This window comes from Hippoglossus stenolepis, chromosome 19 (genome assembly GCF_022539355.2).
Source record: "Hippoglossus stenolepis isolate QCI-W04-F060 chromosome 19, HSTE1.2, whole genome shotgun sequence".
Classification (NCBI taxonomy): Eukaryota; Metazoa; Chordata; class Actinopteri; order Pleuronectiformes; family Pleuronectidae; genus Hippoglossus; species Hippoglossus stenolepis.
Window position 1 is genome coordinate 15,151,813 of NC_061501.1, and position 18,190 is coordinate 15,170,002.

The window sequence follows — 18,190 nt, forward strand, 5'->3', positions numbered from 1 at the left end:
TAAAATAACATTTATATTCTATATATTCATATCAAATTCTAGGACTTTGTACTAAAACTTTACTTGTATCAGTATATTTTTACACAAAGGTATTATTACTAGGGTCCAGTTGTCTAAACCTCTGTTAATATGAAAGTAGCAAAACCATCACAAATTTAAAAAACAAATGCATCTGTACAGAGTATTTCTCCAAAATTTTCAGTCTCTCGCTGTTTTCCAGCCTTTTTAATGAAATCATTCTTAATGTCATCAACTTCTTGATAAACTAAAACACATTTTCTTGGATAAATATTAGGCTGTAGAATAAATTCTTTATGAGTCAGGACCGACTTTAACTGAGTTATAGTGAAACAAACATAATCACCAGACACAAACCAGACAGTTTTTATGGGATTTTATTTTTCAGATGTTGCAGACTTTTCAATCACCAAATCACATTAGTGAAGCAGAACAAGTGCGGCACTTTACAGGTGTTAGTTTTAAATATACAGAGACAATCTGATATAACTGTTTAGCATTTTTGCAAGTGTACAGTTCAGTGGCTGAGGGAAAGTGATATTTATTGATCAAGACAGAGAAGGCAAAGCAACAGGGGGCAAGATTAAAGTGTCAATAATAACACTGGGAGTGCATAAATCCTCATTACTTTTTCATCTCAAGTATTCCACTTCCTGGCCCCCGCTTCTTCGCACTGCAGATGTTACAAAACTGGACGCCATGAATCTGAAACGGCAAGAGGAAGAAGATACAGTACAAGTCTCAAGACATCCGAGTGATATTTGAGCTTCTCAAGAAGTGTTTTCAGGCAAAGGAGCAAGTGACTCGGACGTTTGCGTTCTTACATACAGCCCCTTCGCAAACTTTCAAGGAAAATATCCAGAGTTCAGTGAGTATGTGACAGTAGCTTCAGATAAAACAGTGAGACAGTCCACTTACTGTTCCTGGTGTTGGTAAACATTCTTTGTGAAACATGTGTCTACAGTGAAACACCACCACGTTGAAGGGTTTGGCCATGTCTGAAATACAAGTGTGAAGCATGAATAAGCATCAAATAGCTTTAACTCCATTTAAATACTTTAGATTCAGCAACGTAAACCACGTACCGGATGGTAATATAGTAGCATGACATGATTCACAAATGTTCTCCTCTGAAAAAAGAAAAACCAGCAGCATCAGATTTATGAGACCAGTTCAAAACGGTTTTAATCTCCATTACTTCTGATGAAACATCCACCCACCATCGACCCTGACTCCTCTCATCTGCGTTCTGTGCATCTTCTGCAGCAGCGAGAGCGAGTCGGCCACAAGGATCTTCTTACAACCTTCTCTCAGCATAATCTGGGAAACACAAACAAAGGCTTGTTAATAAACAAAACAACAAGAGTCTAACAGTTGTTTCTTTCTATTTTCTTGACTGGCTCAAAACATATTTTTGATATATTTCATTGGCACAGTTATTATTCTTTAAAACTTTATTTTCTTTTGTATTTGTTATTCTTCAACTGAGCAGAAAATAAACAAAAAGGTCAGTAATCTAATCTACTAAGTATTTAATGCTACTGTTTATATTTCATTGATAACACATAATTAATTTGTTGTATGAATTAATATACTAATGCAAGCCTCCACTGCTTCTTTCAGTAACTGTGATTAAAACTGGTTTAATTTTTGCAGGATAAGGATTAGAAGTGAAAACAAATGTAAGTCGATCTTTGATAAACATGTCTCACCTGAAGATTGTAGTCCTGAAGGATTTTCACTAGTGAATCTCTGAGGTTGGGGATCTCCATGCCCTCCTTTATGCGATGGATGAGTAGGATGGGATCCACATGAGTACCAATGTTATTAAGGAGGCCAGTGATGAAAGCTAGAGAGAAAATAGAACACCGATGTAGATGAAGAAAGACAGAATCAAACAGAAAACTGTAGGAGGATAAGAATAAGTCAGTAAGAGACGTATCGTATCGTACGTGGTTTGTCAATAGAGTAAGAGATGAGATCCTCCCACAGCTCTGCATCGTCCTGCTCTTTAGCGAAATCTATGGCTTTGTCCACATCCTCCAGCTCCTCCATGATCATCTGCAGAGCGCGTCTGCAGTTCCCCATCCTGCCTGGGAGCAACATGCTCGATTAGTTTCCTTTGAACAAAGCCTTTCAATTTAAGAAATGAAAGGAACACTAATTAAAACTTACTGAGCAGGAAGACGGTCTCTTCTACAAAGTTCCTCTCCTGACAAATCTCAAGAGCCTGAGAGAGAAAGACAGAAAAGAGGAGGAAACGTCATCCATGTGTCGCAGCTTGTAGGAACTTGGATGTGAAATAAGACGAGATAGAGAGTCGTACCTTTTCAAGAGGGCAGTGGGTGCTGTCTCTCAGGAAAGGTAAGAGGTTTGGTCGGTCGTACTCTGCGTACAGGCCAATCTGCCTCTCGTGGTACCTTTGGCCTTTGTGGTGGTCGCGCTTGAATGATTTATGGAGATACTGTGGAGAAAAGATGAGTCAAAAACACTGTTGAATCAGTTTTGAATACATTTTTTAGATATGATGTGATTATATCTGAAGTTAAAACGTATCTCAACTCACCACATGCAGAAGCTCGGGCCTGTCTGCAAGTTCTTCGACCACCCTGTCTGTCTGTTAGCAGAAAAAAAAAACATTCAGTGTACTGTTCAATTTTATCACAATGTTCCTAAAATGATCAATGGCTGCACTTACTGATATCTTGTCTTCATTGTCAAGGAGCATGTCAACGGCTTTCTGGCAAAAGAAATCCACAAAGAATATTTACACGACTGGAAACAGACCAGCACTTTATACGTCATAGAGAAAGTCAGTAACGAACAAATTTTAAAATGGACGTGTTTTCTGTCTTTTACCTCTTTATCAAAGTCCATGAGAAGTACGATCTTGTCTTCTATGGATGAGAACAGGTTGTGTTTGTGGATCAGCTGGTAAACGTCTTTGTGCCTCAGTCTCAGGTAGATTTCTAAGGCTCTGTCGTACCGCTGGTCGTACGTGTACCTGCAAAAACCAACAAGTCATTATAATTAAAACAAAATGATAATCTTGTGTTTCACTCAGTAGATTCTGTTCAGTTGGTTGAAGGATGCACACGTTGAGGTGACTCACAGTTCAGCCAGTGTGGTGAGCAAGGTGCTGTTGGTGGGATCCCTCTTCAGGTGATCTGTGACGGCCTGAACGATGGCCATGTTGTTGTAAAGCTCTCCGGGCCATTCCCGGATCAGTGTCGCAAAACCCTTCAGAGGACAGACAAGAGAAGCGGACATTTGTCATTTATCAACCCATTCATTGATAAATACTGGATTTGTCACAGGAGGACACGACTATCAAAAGGACAAAGTACCTCATAATCAGTTCTGAGGAATTCGTGCAGGATCATCTCATAGATGGCTGGTCTGAGACGCAGATCTCCTCTGGGTAGATACTGACTGATGGCCTGAAGTGGGACAGAGGTACAATATTGAAAAGAGACTGATAAAGGATAAAAAAGCTTTCTACTTAGAACTCATAACATGTCATAATCATATTGATCATGGTTATATTAACTTTGCTGTATAAATAAAGTTATCACTATTAAGTGTAATAATCAATACATTTATTGAACTTTGACAAAGACCTTAACCTACCTTCAGTTGTCCGATGGTTTTGAACCTATAAACTTCATTTTCCCACAATTCCATGTTTTTCCCAAGAACCTTTTGACACTTTCTACATAAAAACAAAACAAAACTGTTAGCAGAGGACATGCATCTTGCTGTAGTGTCACAAACCTCATCACCATACAACTTATTTAGCATCAACAACTTACAGTCCACCTTCAGAAGATGGAAAACAAACCTTGCAGCAGTGTCGTAGTCTCCTTTCTCCACTAAATGGTTTATGTAGGACATCCCGATTTTCTGAACGTCGTGTCTCTTAATGTTCTTGAAGCTGATCTCCGCAGCCATCAGTGCCTCCTGTCACAGTTCAACCAGTGATAGGACACACAATTAAACTTTGACATTACAGACTGTAACCTTTGTGCACCATTCATAAAATTGACCAGGGCAGACCTCATATTTCTTCTTTTCAAGCAGCCAATCGATATGGTCGTCCTGGTCTCGCTCTTTGGCCACAACGATATCTTTGGGACTAATGATGTAGAAGAGCGACTCTCCCTCTGAATGCTCTGTTAATGAAAATACATTTATGTCTCGGCGTGCTGCACGTTTCAGCTGACATTTGATAGTCGATGCATAATGAAATCAGAGCGCAGGAAAAGGCTGTGTGACATTTCTCTCAGGGCAGTTTTCATAGTCTCACCGAGGCGATAGTCTCTGCACTCGTTGTCTTGGAAGTTGCGCACTGTCAGCGCGTCTGAGGAGATCTCCTCACAGCTCTCAGGGAGAGGCTGGATGATGTCGAGACGAGGCCGGGCACGGAACTCCTCATCCTGCGCGCACAAACACACTCTTACACACTCTTTATAACGTTCATCTTCGCAGTCTAATGTCAAGTAAAACAACTGTATTATACTGAAATAGCATGGACAGAGAGTGAGAAATGCCCTTTAATACAATGTAATCCAGCACAACAACACGTTTTATTATGAATTTATAACTGAATTTACACATTTCCAACATCGTCCCTAATATTATGAGCCTAATAAAGATTGATTTTGACGAGGGAAACTTGTATTGGACTGAATTAGAATGTAGAGGTCTACCTAATAAAGTCAACCCTGAGTGTATTTATATATATATATATATATAAAACAAGTATCATCACCATCTGATCCGAGTTCTCCTTCACAAAGAACAGGGTGACCAGCTGATCTGCCAGAGGTGCCAGGCCACTGATGAAAAACTCGGTCTCGAATGCAGACACTGAAAGAACGAGAGACAGAAAGTGAGAAAACGAGAAATACAGAGAATCCAATATATTATCATCTTATATAAAGTTGAATTAATCCATTTACAAGACAGAAGAAGAATCACAATTCAATCCTTTTCCAAAAAAAAGGATTTTCTTACTGGCTGTGATATGATGACTTACTGTTATGCTCCATTTTTATTGCTTAAAAATTTCTATTATTTGAATATGATGAAGCACTTTTTAACTCCTGGAATAAAGTTGGTCTAATAAGAGTTCCAGTGTAATTTATACCTATTTCCACATAGCGGCTGGGCAGATCTCTCATCTCAGTGGGATTTCGCTCTTTCACGACACAAATCTGTAGAAATATTAGAAAATCACACTGAAAAATCTGCTACAGTTATAGAGCCTGTAATAATGATTCAGTAAATTAAAGCAGAAATAAAGCAAACCTTGATGGACGTCCCCCAGCCAACAATAAGAGTGGCGTTGTCCTTCCAACACAGGCTGCACGGGTACATATCAGGCCTCAGACTCACGTTATCCCGCAGCACGTTGGTGATGCGCTGTTTCGTGCCGATGTCATAGATTTTAACTCCCTGGGAGAAACCGACACATGAAACATAAAAATTTCCAGATTCATCGTTGTACTTTTTAAATCACGATCATGAGCAATTCACTCACCACGTTGTTTGCCCAGGCAATGAGGTTGGCTCTCCACTGGATGTTAGTGATGGGTCCTTCCCCTTCATGCAGGAGCGACGTCTTCCAGCGATTCAACCAGTTTCTTTCATAGAGAAGAAGCTTAAAAGGAAGGAATCAGGAAAATATTCAGCTTCACAGTTTTCATTTAAAGGTTAGGAGTGCTGTTGTTGTGTACGGCCTACAGAGGGCAGTAGATGAACAGGGTTTCACTAAGGAGGAGGGCGTCAGTAGCTGGAGCTTCCTTTTAGAATTAACTTTAACTGTGAGGAACTTTCTTGCAAATAAAGAAGTAAGACCCGATCTTAATCCTTATATTCAGATCTTAATTCCACTTCAGAGCATCTAGGCACAAGGAAAATAAAGATAAATTGCTCATGAGTGAGAAGGTTTTACATTAGCTTCATATCCAGCGGTGGAGGAAGTCATTTTACAGATTCACATGGTCGACGTCATGAATGATTTCATACATCCTCCTCATTTGAATCCTAATGGTCACGGCTTCTTTAGGATACACACCATTTATTGTAGTCACAGTGGGTGGTGTAAAATAGAGAAATAAGTATTTAAACACAAATTCATTAGGTTTTCACACCTCAGATCTACTTCATCAGCTGCAGTTTAACACTCAGGCCTTGTGGCGTGCATGATGTAGGAGGACAGAGCTCAGCATTTACAATCCCTGCATTGTCCTCGTGATATAAACTGATACAAAAAAAACCCTCTTTAAAAAAAGGAGGCCGAGAGAAGCTTGTAGAATCTCTTTAATTCAGCAGTTGGGCTATGTTAATAAACAGTTTCCTCTACAAAGAGATGATATGACAAAAGAACTGTGGAGACAAAATTGAATTTCCTTTGACAGGATGTGGCTCCCGTTGAGGCTTATTGATTTTCATCACAGGCACCTTGTGGAGGCCTTCACAACTTGGAACTGAGAGGAATCAGCGCCAATTGAAAGAAAATGGCAAAGTAACACTAACAATGGGGTTTCGTGAAAAAAGTTGTTTTTCCTCACCCCTGTTGTATAAATGTCAGTATACTGTATTTATGGTCGGCGGTGCAAATGGTGCTGTATCAGTGCAGTTTATAGTCCAGTAATATCCTGTGGTTATAAGCAGTTGATTTACTTCCAACGGGGAAAAAAAGACAAATCTAATGTCTAAAATTCTTTTCCCCTTTTTTCGCTGTGACACACTTACCAGAGACAACTTTCAGGAGAGAGATCACTGTACGCGCCCAGAAATCCTAAGACTATGTAGCCTCTTGATAATGACATCTATTTGCTGTGCTTGTGGAGCATTGCCTTTCAAACTCTGTTGAGCGAACAGCACTTTATGAAAATAGGCAGCTCTCCCGAGAGCACTCCAGCAAAGAGACAGAAAAGTAAGAGCCTTTCACACCGGAGAAAGGCCTGCGTATTTCCTGCAGCCGAGCCAAAGTGAGAGAGCTTTGCAGGATTCGGTTTCACCCGGACACAATCATGATGAATTATTGTGGCAGGAATTGGCAAAAAAATAAAAAAAATAAAACGTACGAGAAACTACACAGGTAGAAAATACTACTCAGACGTACCTTGTTGCCTCCAGTGACAAACTGTTTATAGTTCGATCTGGTGAACTGAGGGTGTACAGCTACCACCTAGGAAACAAAACACAAGGGACAGATTAGACCGTCAGGAGAATTTTGATTTTTCTTTATGGTATACTTGTGCAATGCCCATTGTAAACCTGCCTGTTTGGAATTAGACTGTTTGTTTGGTCTGTGGTAATGCAGGTTGCGTCTTTCTTTCTGAAAATGTAAAAGTGACCTGCAGTAATTGAGCTGGGGCAAGTAAAGACCGGCTGCAGCAGTCAGTCCACAGATTGGTGTGATCGACAACGTCACTTACATTGATGAGTCCCAGGGGTTGTTACTACAGTGCGCTGGTCGCCAGTCTATTCAAAGTTTATTAATATAGAACCTGTCACTGGTCCAAATTGCTCCAAATTTGACACTGCACTTCCTTGGGCCATTAACGATACACTTGCCAACTGTGAAGCCGATAAAATCAACGTTTTTTGAGATATGTATTCAGCAAAAATACAGAGATTTATGGAATCATTAGACAGAGATAGGTATCACCAACAGTTACGGGCTAATACGTGTACGCTAACAATACAACTTACTTTGATGGGACAGTCGAAGTTCTCGTGGAAGCCCTCTCTTGTATAGAGGCCAAACACTTGAACCTGAAAAGCAGACAACAAAAACGGCAAGCTAAGGTGAATAACTCAAAATCTCTTCTTTAATTGCTGCCTCTGCAACTATCTGAGGCCAGCGGGGGGAAACTGTTGTCAGAACAGACTTTGATTGGCTCCTTACTTCTCCGCTGGGTCACCAATTAGTGGACGAGTTGATACTTTGAACCCTGCAGGGTTTAGAAACAGGGGTCCTAATCTTGGACTTGACCAAAGCAAACTCTAATGTACCATTAGAGTACGTGACACCTCCTTTTTCTTTATCCGAGGCCCCAAAAAGAAGATTTTCTTTGAGTATGGGAATAATATAAAACTCAAATCCTATCTGCAATGCACCGATGATTGAGGATTAAGTTAGATTTCAAAGGATTAACAGCCAGGTGAATTGGTTGAGGGCAAACAATTGCTGTAGCATTGATTTTAATTGTCTGCTCCACTTTTTGCGCGACAAGATCTTGTTCTTGCCACCAGCGCTGAAGTGTGCGTGTGCATAGGTGTATGTGTGTGTGTGTGTGTAGTGGGTTGATATCAGAGAGCATATCTTGACTGTGAAATCCATGAAGGATGGTGGTAATGATGAGAAGAGACAAGATAACAGCAAGGTGGAGAACATGGAGAGGGTATCCATAGACGGCTGATGGCTGACTGACAGCTCAACGCATCTGAGTGCAATCCTTTCCCCTACTCTTCAAAATTGGTACAAGCTTTTTATAAATTCGTGCATCATGAAAAAAATATGGGTTCATGAGTAGATATGGTGGAGATAAAACTCCAGGTTAATGCTGCGACTGCGAAGGAAGTGGCTTCTAAAAATTCACTAGCAAACACCTCATGTTCCACATCATTAGCATAAAGTTTGACGCTGATAAGGTGAGTTTTTATACGAATCTGGGGGCGAATTATGGAAGATGAAAAACACTGATTGGTGATTCTTTGCTTAGGGGCCCAAGGATCAGTAACCAGCGGTGATGAGCGGAGAGATCTCACCTTCCCGTCCTCGGAGCAGATGCCCACATGCTCTCCACTTTCATCCAGACTGATCTGGTTGATCTTCACTGAACTCTGCAGAGACACAATATCATGGCATCTGTTTTTTTTTTTATTTGCAGAGAGGAAGGCAAACATCTCTGTGGCAGGCTGACATTTTACCCCACTAAATGAAATGCCAGTAAAAGTGAACGGCAAAAAAAAAAAGTTGTGCGTGTAATGGATGCACGGTCTCATATTTGTCAATGCACAGAGCATGGTATTAATACTAAGAAGGTTGTGAGTCCCTTTACTGCTGAGGCTTTTATATTTTAGACATGCATGAAACTACAGGGCTCTTTAGATAAAAGGATCAAATGGCATAAATTACAGTAAATGTTACTTAATAACCCTGAAACTCGGTGTAGACGAAAAGTGGAAAAGTTTTCTGAAGCATAGACTGTATATAAAGATGGACGACATGACAGCTCCCCGAGAGTGAGGCCTGGTGGCTGGCTGCAGTATAGGTCATAACTGCCTCCTCCATGTTAGTACATGGACATGAACAAGTTAAGATCTTTTTGTTGTCTGTGATTACAGGTAGTTCTTAACACAATGTAAATTGGTTTTTATTAGTTATTTTTATGTTATAAAAACTGGATGAAACGTCTCGATTGACTGCTGACAGTGACTGGCCACTGCTCAAGTTCATGGTCAAGAACCGTGGCTCCATCTCTCGCTCGCTACCATTGCTAGATGGCGGTGCTCGTTTCCACAACATGTCGGCTTCCTTTCTGAATAGTCCTCCATCTTTATATACAGTCTATGGTTTGATTTCTTAGGCTTATTAAATCCTTGTTTCCTTTTCTCTGAATGCTGACCAATTCATTGTGAAACTAAGCCACAAATCCATCAGCCAGGACTCAGCGGTGCCTCCTCTATTTGGCGAAATGGCTTCCTTGTTTCCTTCAGGATGATTGATAACTGGCAGTGGATTCCTTAGGTGAGTAGCACTTAAAATCAATGTGCTCAGCAGGAACATTACAGTCAGAAGCACGAGTGCAGGTAGAGTAATGTAAAACCCCTCCCTTGTTTTCAGCCAATGATGACTGAATTTAGATATGTATGTAAAAGTAAAAGAGTGGCACGAAATCAGATATGCAAAATTATGTCTGGTGAAAAATCTAGCAAATGTATAACTGTGAAATTCTTCTCTTATTTTTTAATCAATCATTAGAACCTAAAGAATATCACCATACTCACAATTTCAAACTTCTGAGTGACATTTCCTTGGATGTCCAGCAGGAAGACCTTTCCAAAATGTGTACCGAGGGCAAGAAACTGGAAAGGGATAAATATAATGTAAATTAAAGCAGGAGACACTTAAAACCAATTCAAGATGTAGGAGAAATCTTGAGCTGATGAAGGCTGCGGAGGAGGATAAAAAATATTTGCTGGAGCTGGAGCGACATGAGCCGAGTGGGGATTGGGAGGGCTTGGAGGCAAAACTGTGAAATTGCAGGGGGTGGAAAAGCCCTATTTATTAAAGCAGACAGTGTGAAATGGCATTTTTTCTTCAAATTAAAATGCTTAAACATAATAAATGCACTGTACATCTGACTTCTTCCCATGCAATGCAATCACTCCTCTGCTCTGCACAGTGCCATTATTTCTACTGAGCAGCAACTGGTTTCTGTGTTTTGTGCTTCAGCAGAAGTGTGTGTGCGTGCAAATGTGTGTGTACGTGTGTGTACGTGTGTGTCCACTGGGACAAAAAAATTATAGAAACTGGGGGCTTTTGGCATTAGATTAAGTGTGTGTTCTTCCACCCCAGCCCCTGCCCCAATGCCCTCCTCCTAATCCCCCTCCCTTCTCGACCAGCATGTGGATGTGCAGCGAGCCCACCATGCTTCAGTGCAGTCTATAATGAAATGCTTATATTTACAGGCACAGCTGAGCATGTCAGACAGAGCCCCTGCAATCTCCCCAAATAAAATAACCAAAAATAAATAAATAAAGGGTTCAACCTTGTGAGGCGGAGCGACTTTTAAAAGGGATTTATCAGAATGGAATTGTTCAAATGAAATTCCGATTCAGACACTGAAAATATGAGGCAACATAAGGCAATCTGCGCTGTCGGTGGCTTAAAGGATGTGCGGCGTTTGCTGGTGGGGGGGGGGTGGCGGGGGCTGGTGTGACCACACAGGTAGCGGGACGACAGAGGGTACACAAGCGCAGCATTCCCAGGAAGAAAGACAGTCAGATCACATTTAGACTCTCAGCAGAGCAATGTCTCTCACTGTGGCACGGTTGCTGTTTTGAGGTTATAAAACAGGGAGAAAAAAACGGGGGGACCAAATCCGCAAAATAAAAATAAATGAATGAAAATCCATATTGGTTAATAAAACATCAGGTGAGGAGGAGACATAACTGTGTATGACTGTTGCACTGCTCAGACGTGCATGTGTGCTGCCAGTGCCACGACGATTAACCATCTCGCTCAGAGTGGCCCTCTTAAAAAGATCAGCGTTCAACAGTGGGAATAAAAAGAAGAAAAGACAACGGTGCCTGGTGTGTTTTGATGTACCTCCCCGAGAGGAAAAACAGGGGAAGGTGAGAAAAGAATGGGCTGCCTTCACAGATCCCACAGAGGCGATGAAAACCAACTGTGAAGAGGACATCTCTCAAATGGGCACATAAACAACATATTTCCTCTTAAAGTGGATGGACTTGAAACTGAAATGACCTTGCGGGTGGTGAATTATAACCCCTACCTTGTCGTGGACGGTCATACAGCTGGCTGCATCCTTTTGGAGGATTTCGGTCACCCCATTGGAGAGCCTCTCATACTTCAGCTTGGGCTCCTCCTCGCTGTCCTCCTCCTGTTTGAGAAAGTAGACTCCTCAGATGGGCTCTCACTGTATCATTTTCTTAAAGGTATTCATTACAGCAACAACAGTGTCCTCTCACAAAGGTTACAGCTCACAATGCTTTTTGAAAGCCGCAGACAGAAACCCCCCCTGAAAGAGACAAAATGTCCACTTCAACTTATTTAAGTATTGAGCTCTGTGATGGAGGTGACATGACTTCAGATGTTTCCTATAGAACTTTTATAGTTATCCTGAGCTAGTGGTGCGATAGAGTGATGTGGGTCCATGTTTAGTTTCGTTTGAATGAGAACGCACAAAGTATGATATTATTTTTTGTAAAATTGTTTTCTACGTTGTTTTTTCATATCTGCAAAAACAATAAATCGACCAGGTTCTAAATATAACTTTTGTTTTTCTACAAGAAAACTTCACGGGGCAACGTAAAAACGTAAATAAATGTTTATATGATGAAGCAAAACGGTCAAAAAGAGCACAGGAAAAGTAATAATACAATTATTATATGCAAAATCACACTAAATTACAAAAAATTACTTGATGTACACCATAAAAATTAAAGCATCAAATTTTCATAAAAATATTTCACAATTATTAAAATAAATGCCAAATAAATTTCAAATGATCACTTATTTTAGCTCTACATCCCTTTACACACTCTCACTCACACACACACACACACACACACACACACACACACACACACACACACACACACACACACACACACACACACACACACACACACACACACACACACACACACACACACACACACACACACACACACAATGTCCATGATCAGTGCTGCAGCCTCCGTGAAACAAAGATTCTTCACCCAAAGAGATCAATCCTACATGAATGCTGACCTCTTCAAATATATTCATATCGAAAGTGGGTTTATGCACAAAGAAAATTTTCCATCACCTTGCGTGGAATGCAGTACAAAGTAATTTTCATATTTTCCATGAAACAATTCATCTCCAGTGAAATACAGGAATCTGGTCCTTTCATAAAACAAACTTAAGCTTTTCTCCACTGTTACACTGTTTCCAGCGTGAGCCAACATTTGCGGCCAGTCACAGCCTGAATATTACTCATAATTCAGTTTATAACCAATGCTGCACAGTCTGTGGCTGCCCAGAGGGTGCATCAACTCAAAACATTGTCTGCCATTATGTGCTACTGGGTGAGAGGTGGGGGGACAATAGCGTGGAAAAAATGTTATTTTCAAAAACAATCCTTTCCCACTCAACAACGCCATATCTAGGCTATTTCCTGTGTATTCTGCTTGTGAGATTTCTGATGCGAGGGCATTGTCACGGGTTTCAAAGGCGTATCAAACAACAAAGACAAACTTCATCCCCTGAGAGAAACTACCAATTTTCAAACTTTTGCCATCTCTTTTGTAGCTCTGTCTTTTGTTTTGTCAACTACGGACTTTGTGTTGTTACCATATTTGCCATATTCTTTGCCTATTGGCATTCATGATGCGAAAGGCTGAACCAAGCCATCCATCAACATCAAGGGTAACATTCTGCTTTCAAATACACACAAATACAGAGAGCCCACTAGTCAGAGACTTACGTTCAGGATGAGAAAGGGGCATGTTCCCTTCATTATTAAGAAAATAATGTATCATGCTGTCATGCACTGGAGACAAGGTGGTTGATAAATTAAAGGAAAACCTGAATAAATGAGTGGACGAATAAAACTGATGCAAGTATGAGATTCAAGGGTCACTGGCTGGTTTGATTTGATGTCAATCACATGCTTTTTTTTATAGTCACCCGATTTCAACCCTTATAGGAGATTTTAGAGAAATGCCTTATAAGTCAGTCAAATTTACTGACCAATGTTGTCCATCAGGAATATATCGGTTTGTCAATGAAGTGGGACTAATAACAAAGATTATCTTGTATAATTTCTGGAACATAATGTCGAAAAGTAATTAATAAATGGTGAAAAGACATTAATACATTAATCTCAAACAAATACAGAAAAGCAAAAACACAGAGAATCATATCCACTACATGAATAAGGTTATGTGACAGACAGTTTTTTAAAATCATCTGATTAGAATTGGTCAGGTGTTTAATTCCTGACCAATGATTTTCCCATCTCTATTATTTCCTAATGTAAATCAGATTATTTTTGTTTTCAGGGTTGCAGTGAGGAAGAAAATGGGCCATATGTCTGTTACTATCGTATTGGTCAAGTGCCATTTGCTGCCATTAGTTTGATTCACTGTACTTCAAAGTTAAACCCTGAATGGTTCAGTGGTTCTAAGATTAGACATCGGAATACAACAAAGCAAAAACCCTCAACACTTGGCTTCTTGCTGTATTATTTTATTACTGACAGTCTGGATAATAAGCAAAGTTAGGGAAAAGCATCCCTCTGACTCAAGAGCCAAAAATGACACAAATCATCATCCTGCTCATTTCTTCTATGAGGAGCAGAGTGTAGTGACAGAGGTCGTCATTGTTTCCATCTAGTAAGACAGACCAGGTAACAGCAGCACCAGTAAGAAGAACACTACAGTATACTGCAGTATTTCTGAGTATACATTCCTCTGTTTGCAGCCACTCAGAGGACAAACACAATCCCCAAATCCCTGGCGCTTGTTTCTCTGTGAGTGTTTGTGTCCTTCAGAACCGAACACATTGTGCACAGACAGAAAACAGGGTGTAGAATATCTTTTTTTATTTACAGGCCTGGAATTTTATTTATTTTTTACTTTTCACTCACCCTTAACTGTTTTGTTTGGTGCGGTGCAAGCGTCTGCTGCAGCCTGTCCCTGATATTCCATTCTACTCTCTGCTTCCTATAAAGACAAACTCCCCTTCCTGCCAGGCTGATGTGTAAAGCTATATTTTATTTAGCCTACTTGTGGATCTCAGAAGCGCCAGTGTACTGAAACATTTCCAAAGCTCAGTCATAATATTGATGGATCTGGGGGGCTATCTGTAATTTATGAGTGTTTGACACCTCTCAAAAACTGACAAAGACCCTTGCGGGATCCAGCTGGGTTGATAAAAGCTGGCTGTGTATTACAGGCCTTTCAGCAGGCAGTGGGCTTTATTTGAGTTCAAACATCATCCATGCTTGACAGAACTATTCACACCCCCTGACATCCAGAATATGTTGCCGTTGATGCATTTTTACATCGACATACTGGTGCAACTGCATGACATTTAAGGGTGCAATATTTCATGACTCCAAAAGAACTTCTTCTTCTTTTTGCAGGACACAGACAGGGAAACACAAACTGATCATTTCTTACCTCAGACTCATCCGTGAACTCCTCACTTGGTTTTCCGCCCTGAATTAAGACACACATTTGAATTAACTTTAAACAATTAAACACCTGGCATTATTAATCAAGTTTTAACAGACGTCACAGTTGTGTTACACTTGGAAGTCGGTACATTTGAATTCGACTTTAAACCCAAACAAATGGAGTGAAGATGAGGCAGTGCTACTCATCTTTATGGAGAATACAGACATCACCTTGAATCAAAGCCATAATAACAAGCGAGTCTGTGCTTCACACGCGATACAAACGATTGAACTGTTAGAAAAGAGTCTGAATAAAACAACCGAGCAGCTGACACATCTCACAACTGGTCATTCTCATTCATTTTTGCAGCAATTGGGGTATCAACATTTAGCATGCTAACGCTAGCATGCTGCTCTTACCTCCTCCACTTCCGCCATTGTTTTTTTTAATCAAGAAGCGTCTTATCCGATGGGAAAGCGTTAAATATCTCCGTGCGCGTGTGTAAAGTGCATGTTGGGTGTCCGTTATAAAGTAATTAGCTTCACTTCATGTTGAAAACATCCAATAAACAACAAAGCGAGGTTTGTTGTCGGAGCCTGCCCGCTGTCACGGGTTCAATCACGTGACTGCAGCAACGCCGCGAGGCATTGTGGGTGTTGGAGTCCTTCCCGATGGAGAGACGACGCCAACCGTTGATTGGAATGATGGCGCTAACTAAGAACAGGTGAGGACCTTACACGTGTTTTATAACGTTATATTTTAATTTAATTTAAAGTCTTCCTTCTCTTGAGTAAGTTTTTGTTCGGTTTTAACTTTTCCACAGTTTGTTTTTGTCACAGCTGTTCGTGTTTTAGACGTTTAAACGAGTCAAAACTTTGAGTTGAAAGGTTAGCTTGTTTTTTTAACTCTAACCCACAACCTACGTCTTCACATCTCAACTTCACACCAACTTTATTATAATAATATTAATAACTTTATTTGTATAGCACCTTTTATATAAGAAATGCAAATTCAATACAGTACATTTATCAGCTACAGTTACTTGTGTACGTACTTAACTTTTACTGTATTTTACATATAAAAGTTGATATTACTGACACATTGGCATTTATAATAATACTGATTTTAATAAATAATATAATAATAAAAGATAATAACACTCACAGGGGTAAATGTGCTGCATAATGAGCAGTTGTACCCTTAATGCTTTAAATACAGTGCATTTCTGCTGGTAACATTTTAATTATAATTATTTAGGGGATAAAATGGCAGATTATTGTCAAACACTACCGACAATGAAGTGTAATTAAGGCTTGTGACAGTTTAACCATAAACTTTATTATAAATATAAACGATAAGAAAACACAAAAACATCTAAATATATAGAACTTGAATAAAGATTTTTTTAAACGTAAAATATAATTCATATCTGTGAATATCGCTAAATATAACCACAATATGTCTGTAAAATGCTCATACTGGCTGATATTATTGTCCCCCGGAGTATCTATACATTGTTATTAGATCATATGCAGAATTGCCTCTTAAAGAATGTTAAATGTTATATTTATTTTATACTGTCGGGTTATACTGATGCATGAACAACCATGCAGCACTTTAATGTGGCAGCAGGTGGAATCATTTTTGACAGGGCGTCATATTAGTTGAAACTGATCACGTTATGTCTGCAAAATCCGCAAAGTTACTTGTGAAGCTGTCAGATAAATATTCACCTCTAAAATGTAAAGTGGGAGACATGTAAAATAGTAGAAAATGCAACTGCTATATGTGTAATTTCTGTCACAGCACCTGAGCAAACAAAACACCTCTGCATGTACTGATGAAATAATATTACATTGGTTAGTCAGGGTGAAAGATCAAAACCCTAAAATCCTTTTGGTTTATTTTTGTATTTCCAGACATTCCCAAACATGGAGGCCAATGAATCCGTCTGATACTTGTGAACTGTCCCCGTCCCTCCTCGCTCTGCTGACAGCTGCTTGCCAGCGTCCAGATGAATGCCAAAGGTATGATTCGCCTCTTCTTTATTGAGATTGTCTCACACCCCCATCTTGCCTCATCCATCCTCAGGAGAATCCTAATGCACTGATACCAAGGGGGAATAATTTTTTTTTTTCTTTACAATCTACTTAGCAATGATTTATTGATTGTGGCTTCCACCCTCACAGAGAATTACGGATCCTTTTTGGGAAATCAGATTTTCACACCTTTCATGAATGTGTATGTGGCGCAGGTCTCCAGAGACGGCGTGAGGGGAAACTGACTTTGAGGAGCAGTGGTGTGTGAATCTCTGTGGTGTCACTCCTCTGCCAATGGTATGCCCAATGAATGGCACCGTGATTCTCCATTGCTCTCCCCGTTTCTCTCTATAGTTGTGCATTATTTATCTGTTGATAAATACATTGTGTGAGCTCGATGTTAATACGTTTTCATTCCCTTTCGAACCCTCAAAACACACAGATCGCTCCCTCTCATATCATAAGCATGCAGGAGACCCTCTGCGTTATAAGCATTTCATAGGAAAATAATAAAAACAACTTGCCCTCATAGGAGGAGTCAGATTAGTGCACTGAAAGCTTTGATGCTCCAGAATGTCAGCTCTGTGGATCGATCTAGCAAAACACACACACACACACACACACCTGACCAATCAGAGGCGTCTATCTGTTGTGGACCTGCTGGGCACCGTGGTTTACAAGCTTCAAAGAGCTCCTTTTAATACACTGCTTTGATAGCACCCAGCCTTCACTGACCCACCGACCATCCATTGGGGAGCATTTTAGCTTCAGTGGAGTAGAGAGGGATAACTGTTGATCATATTAATGAGTGTGGAGAAAAAAATCACTTCCAAGTCTTTATACCACTGGCCTGCTACTCCTACAGAGGGTATGCAGAAGAATTATGTTGTCTGACATAATTTACATATAAAATTATACAAACCGACTAAAATTCATCTGTAAAATGCAATAGGTTTGTGTTATTGTATTTGCAGAAAATATTTAATAGGAGTGTACATTTCACACTTAATTTTGCATTAGTGAAATAGTCACTGAACTACATAGAAATCCTAAAATGAATTGATGGAGGAACAGTTTGGTTAATAACCCTAAGGGGGAGACAAATCATCAGCTACTGTACTACGTTACCCACAATGGTCTTGGGATATTTTATTTCTTCTCTAGCAATGGAAACTAATTTTCATCTGATATCAGACTTTGTC

The 18,190-nt window shown here is 40.0% G+C and overlaps 1 protein-coding gene across 1 annotated transcript; it reads right to left on the bottom strand.

Moving 5' to 3' along the window:
• Positions 1 to 379: 379 nt before the first annotated feature.
• On the bottom strand, positions 380 to 15,594 carry vps41 (VPS41 subunit of HOPS complex). Its single transcript, XM_035142764.2, has 28 exons — positions 15,369 to 15,594; positions 14,953 to 14,991; positions 11,556 to 11,663; positions 10,045 to 10,122; positions 8,803 to 8,877; positions 7,744 to 7,806; positions 7,151 to 7,216; positions 5,561 to 5,680; positions 5,329 to 5,475; positions 5,168 to 5,234; positions 4,790 to 4,887; positions 4,325 to 4,454; positions 4,075 to 4,190; positions 3,860 to 3,978; positions 3,649 to 3,730; positions 3,366 to 3,458; positions 3,131 to 3,258; positions 2,878 to 3,022; positions 2,717 to 2,758; positions 2,585 to 2,635; positions 2,345 to 2,482; positions 2,194 to 2,248; positions 1,971 to 2,111; positions 1,731 to 1,867; positions 1,239 to 1,338; positions 1,104 to 1,148; positions 937 to 1,016; positions 380 to 723 (listed from the first exon to the last, which is right to left on the bottom strand). The coding sequence occupies exons 1-28, from the start codon at positions 15,384 to 15,386 to the stop codon at positions 643 to 645; spliced, it is 2,562 nt and encodes an 853-aa protein (XP_034998655.1). The 5' UTR covers positions 15,387 to 15,594; the 3' UTR covers positions 380 to 642.
• Between the last annotated feature and the right edge of the window lie 2,596 nt (positions 15,595 to 18,190).

Excerpts from the sequence above, each read along its gene's own strand:
- vps41 (XM_035142764.2), bottom strand. Across the intron at positions 3,459-3,648 it reads AAACCATCGGACAACTGAAG|GCCATCAGTCAGTATCTACC; the intron begins GTAGGTTAAGGT and ends GTCCCACTTCAG. Across the intron at positions 3,259-3,365 it reads TCCTCAGAACTGATTATGAG|GGTTTTGCGACACTGATCCG; the intron begins GTACTTTGTCCT and ends TGTCCTCTGAAG.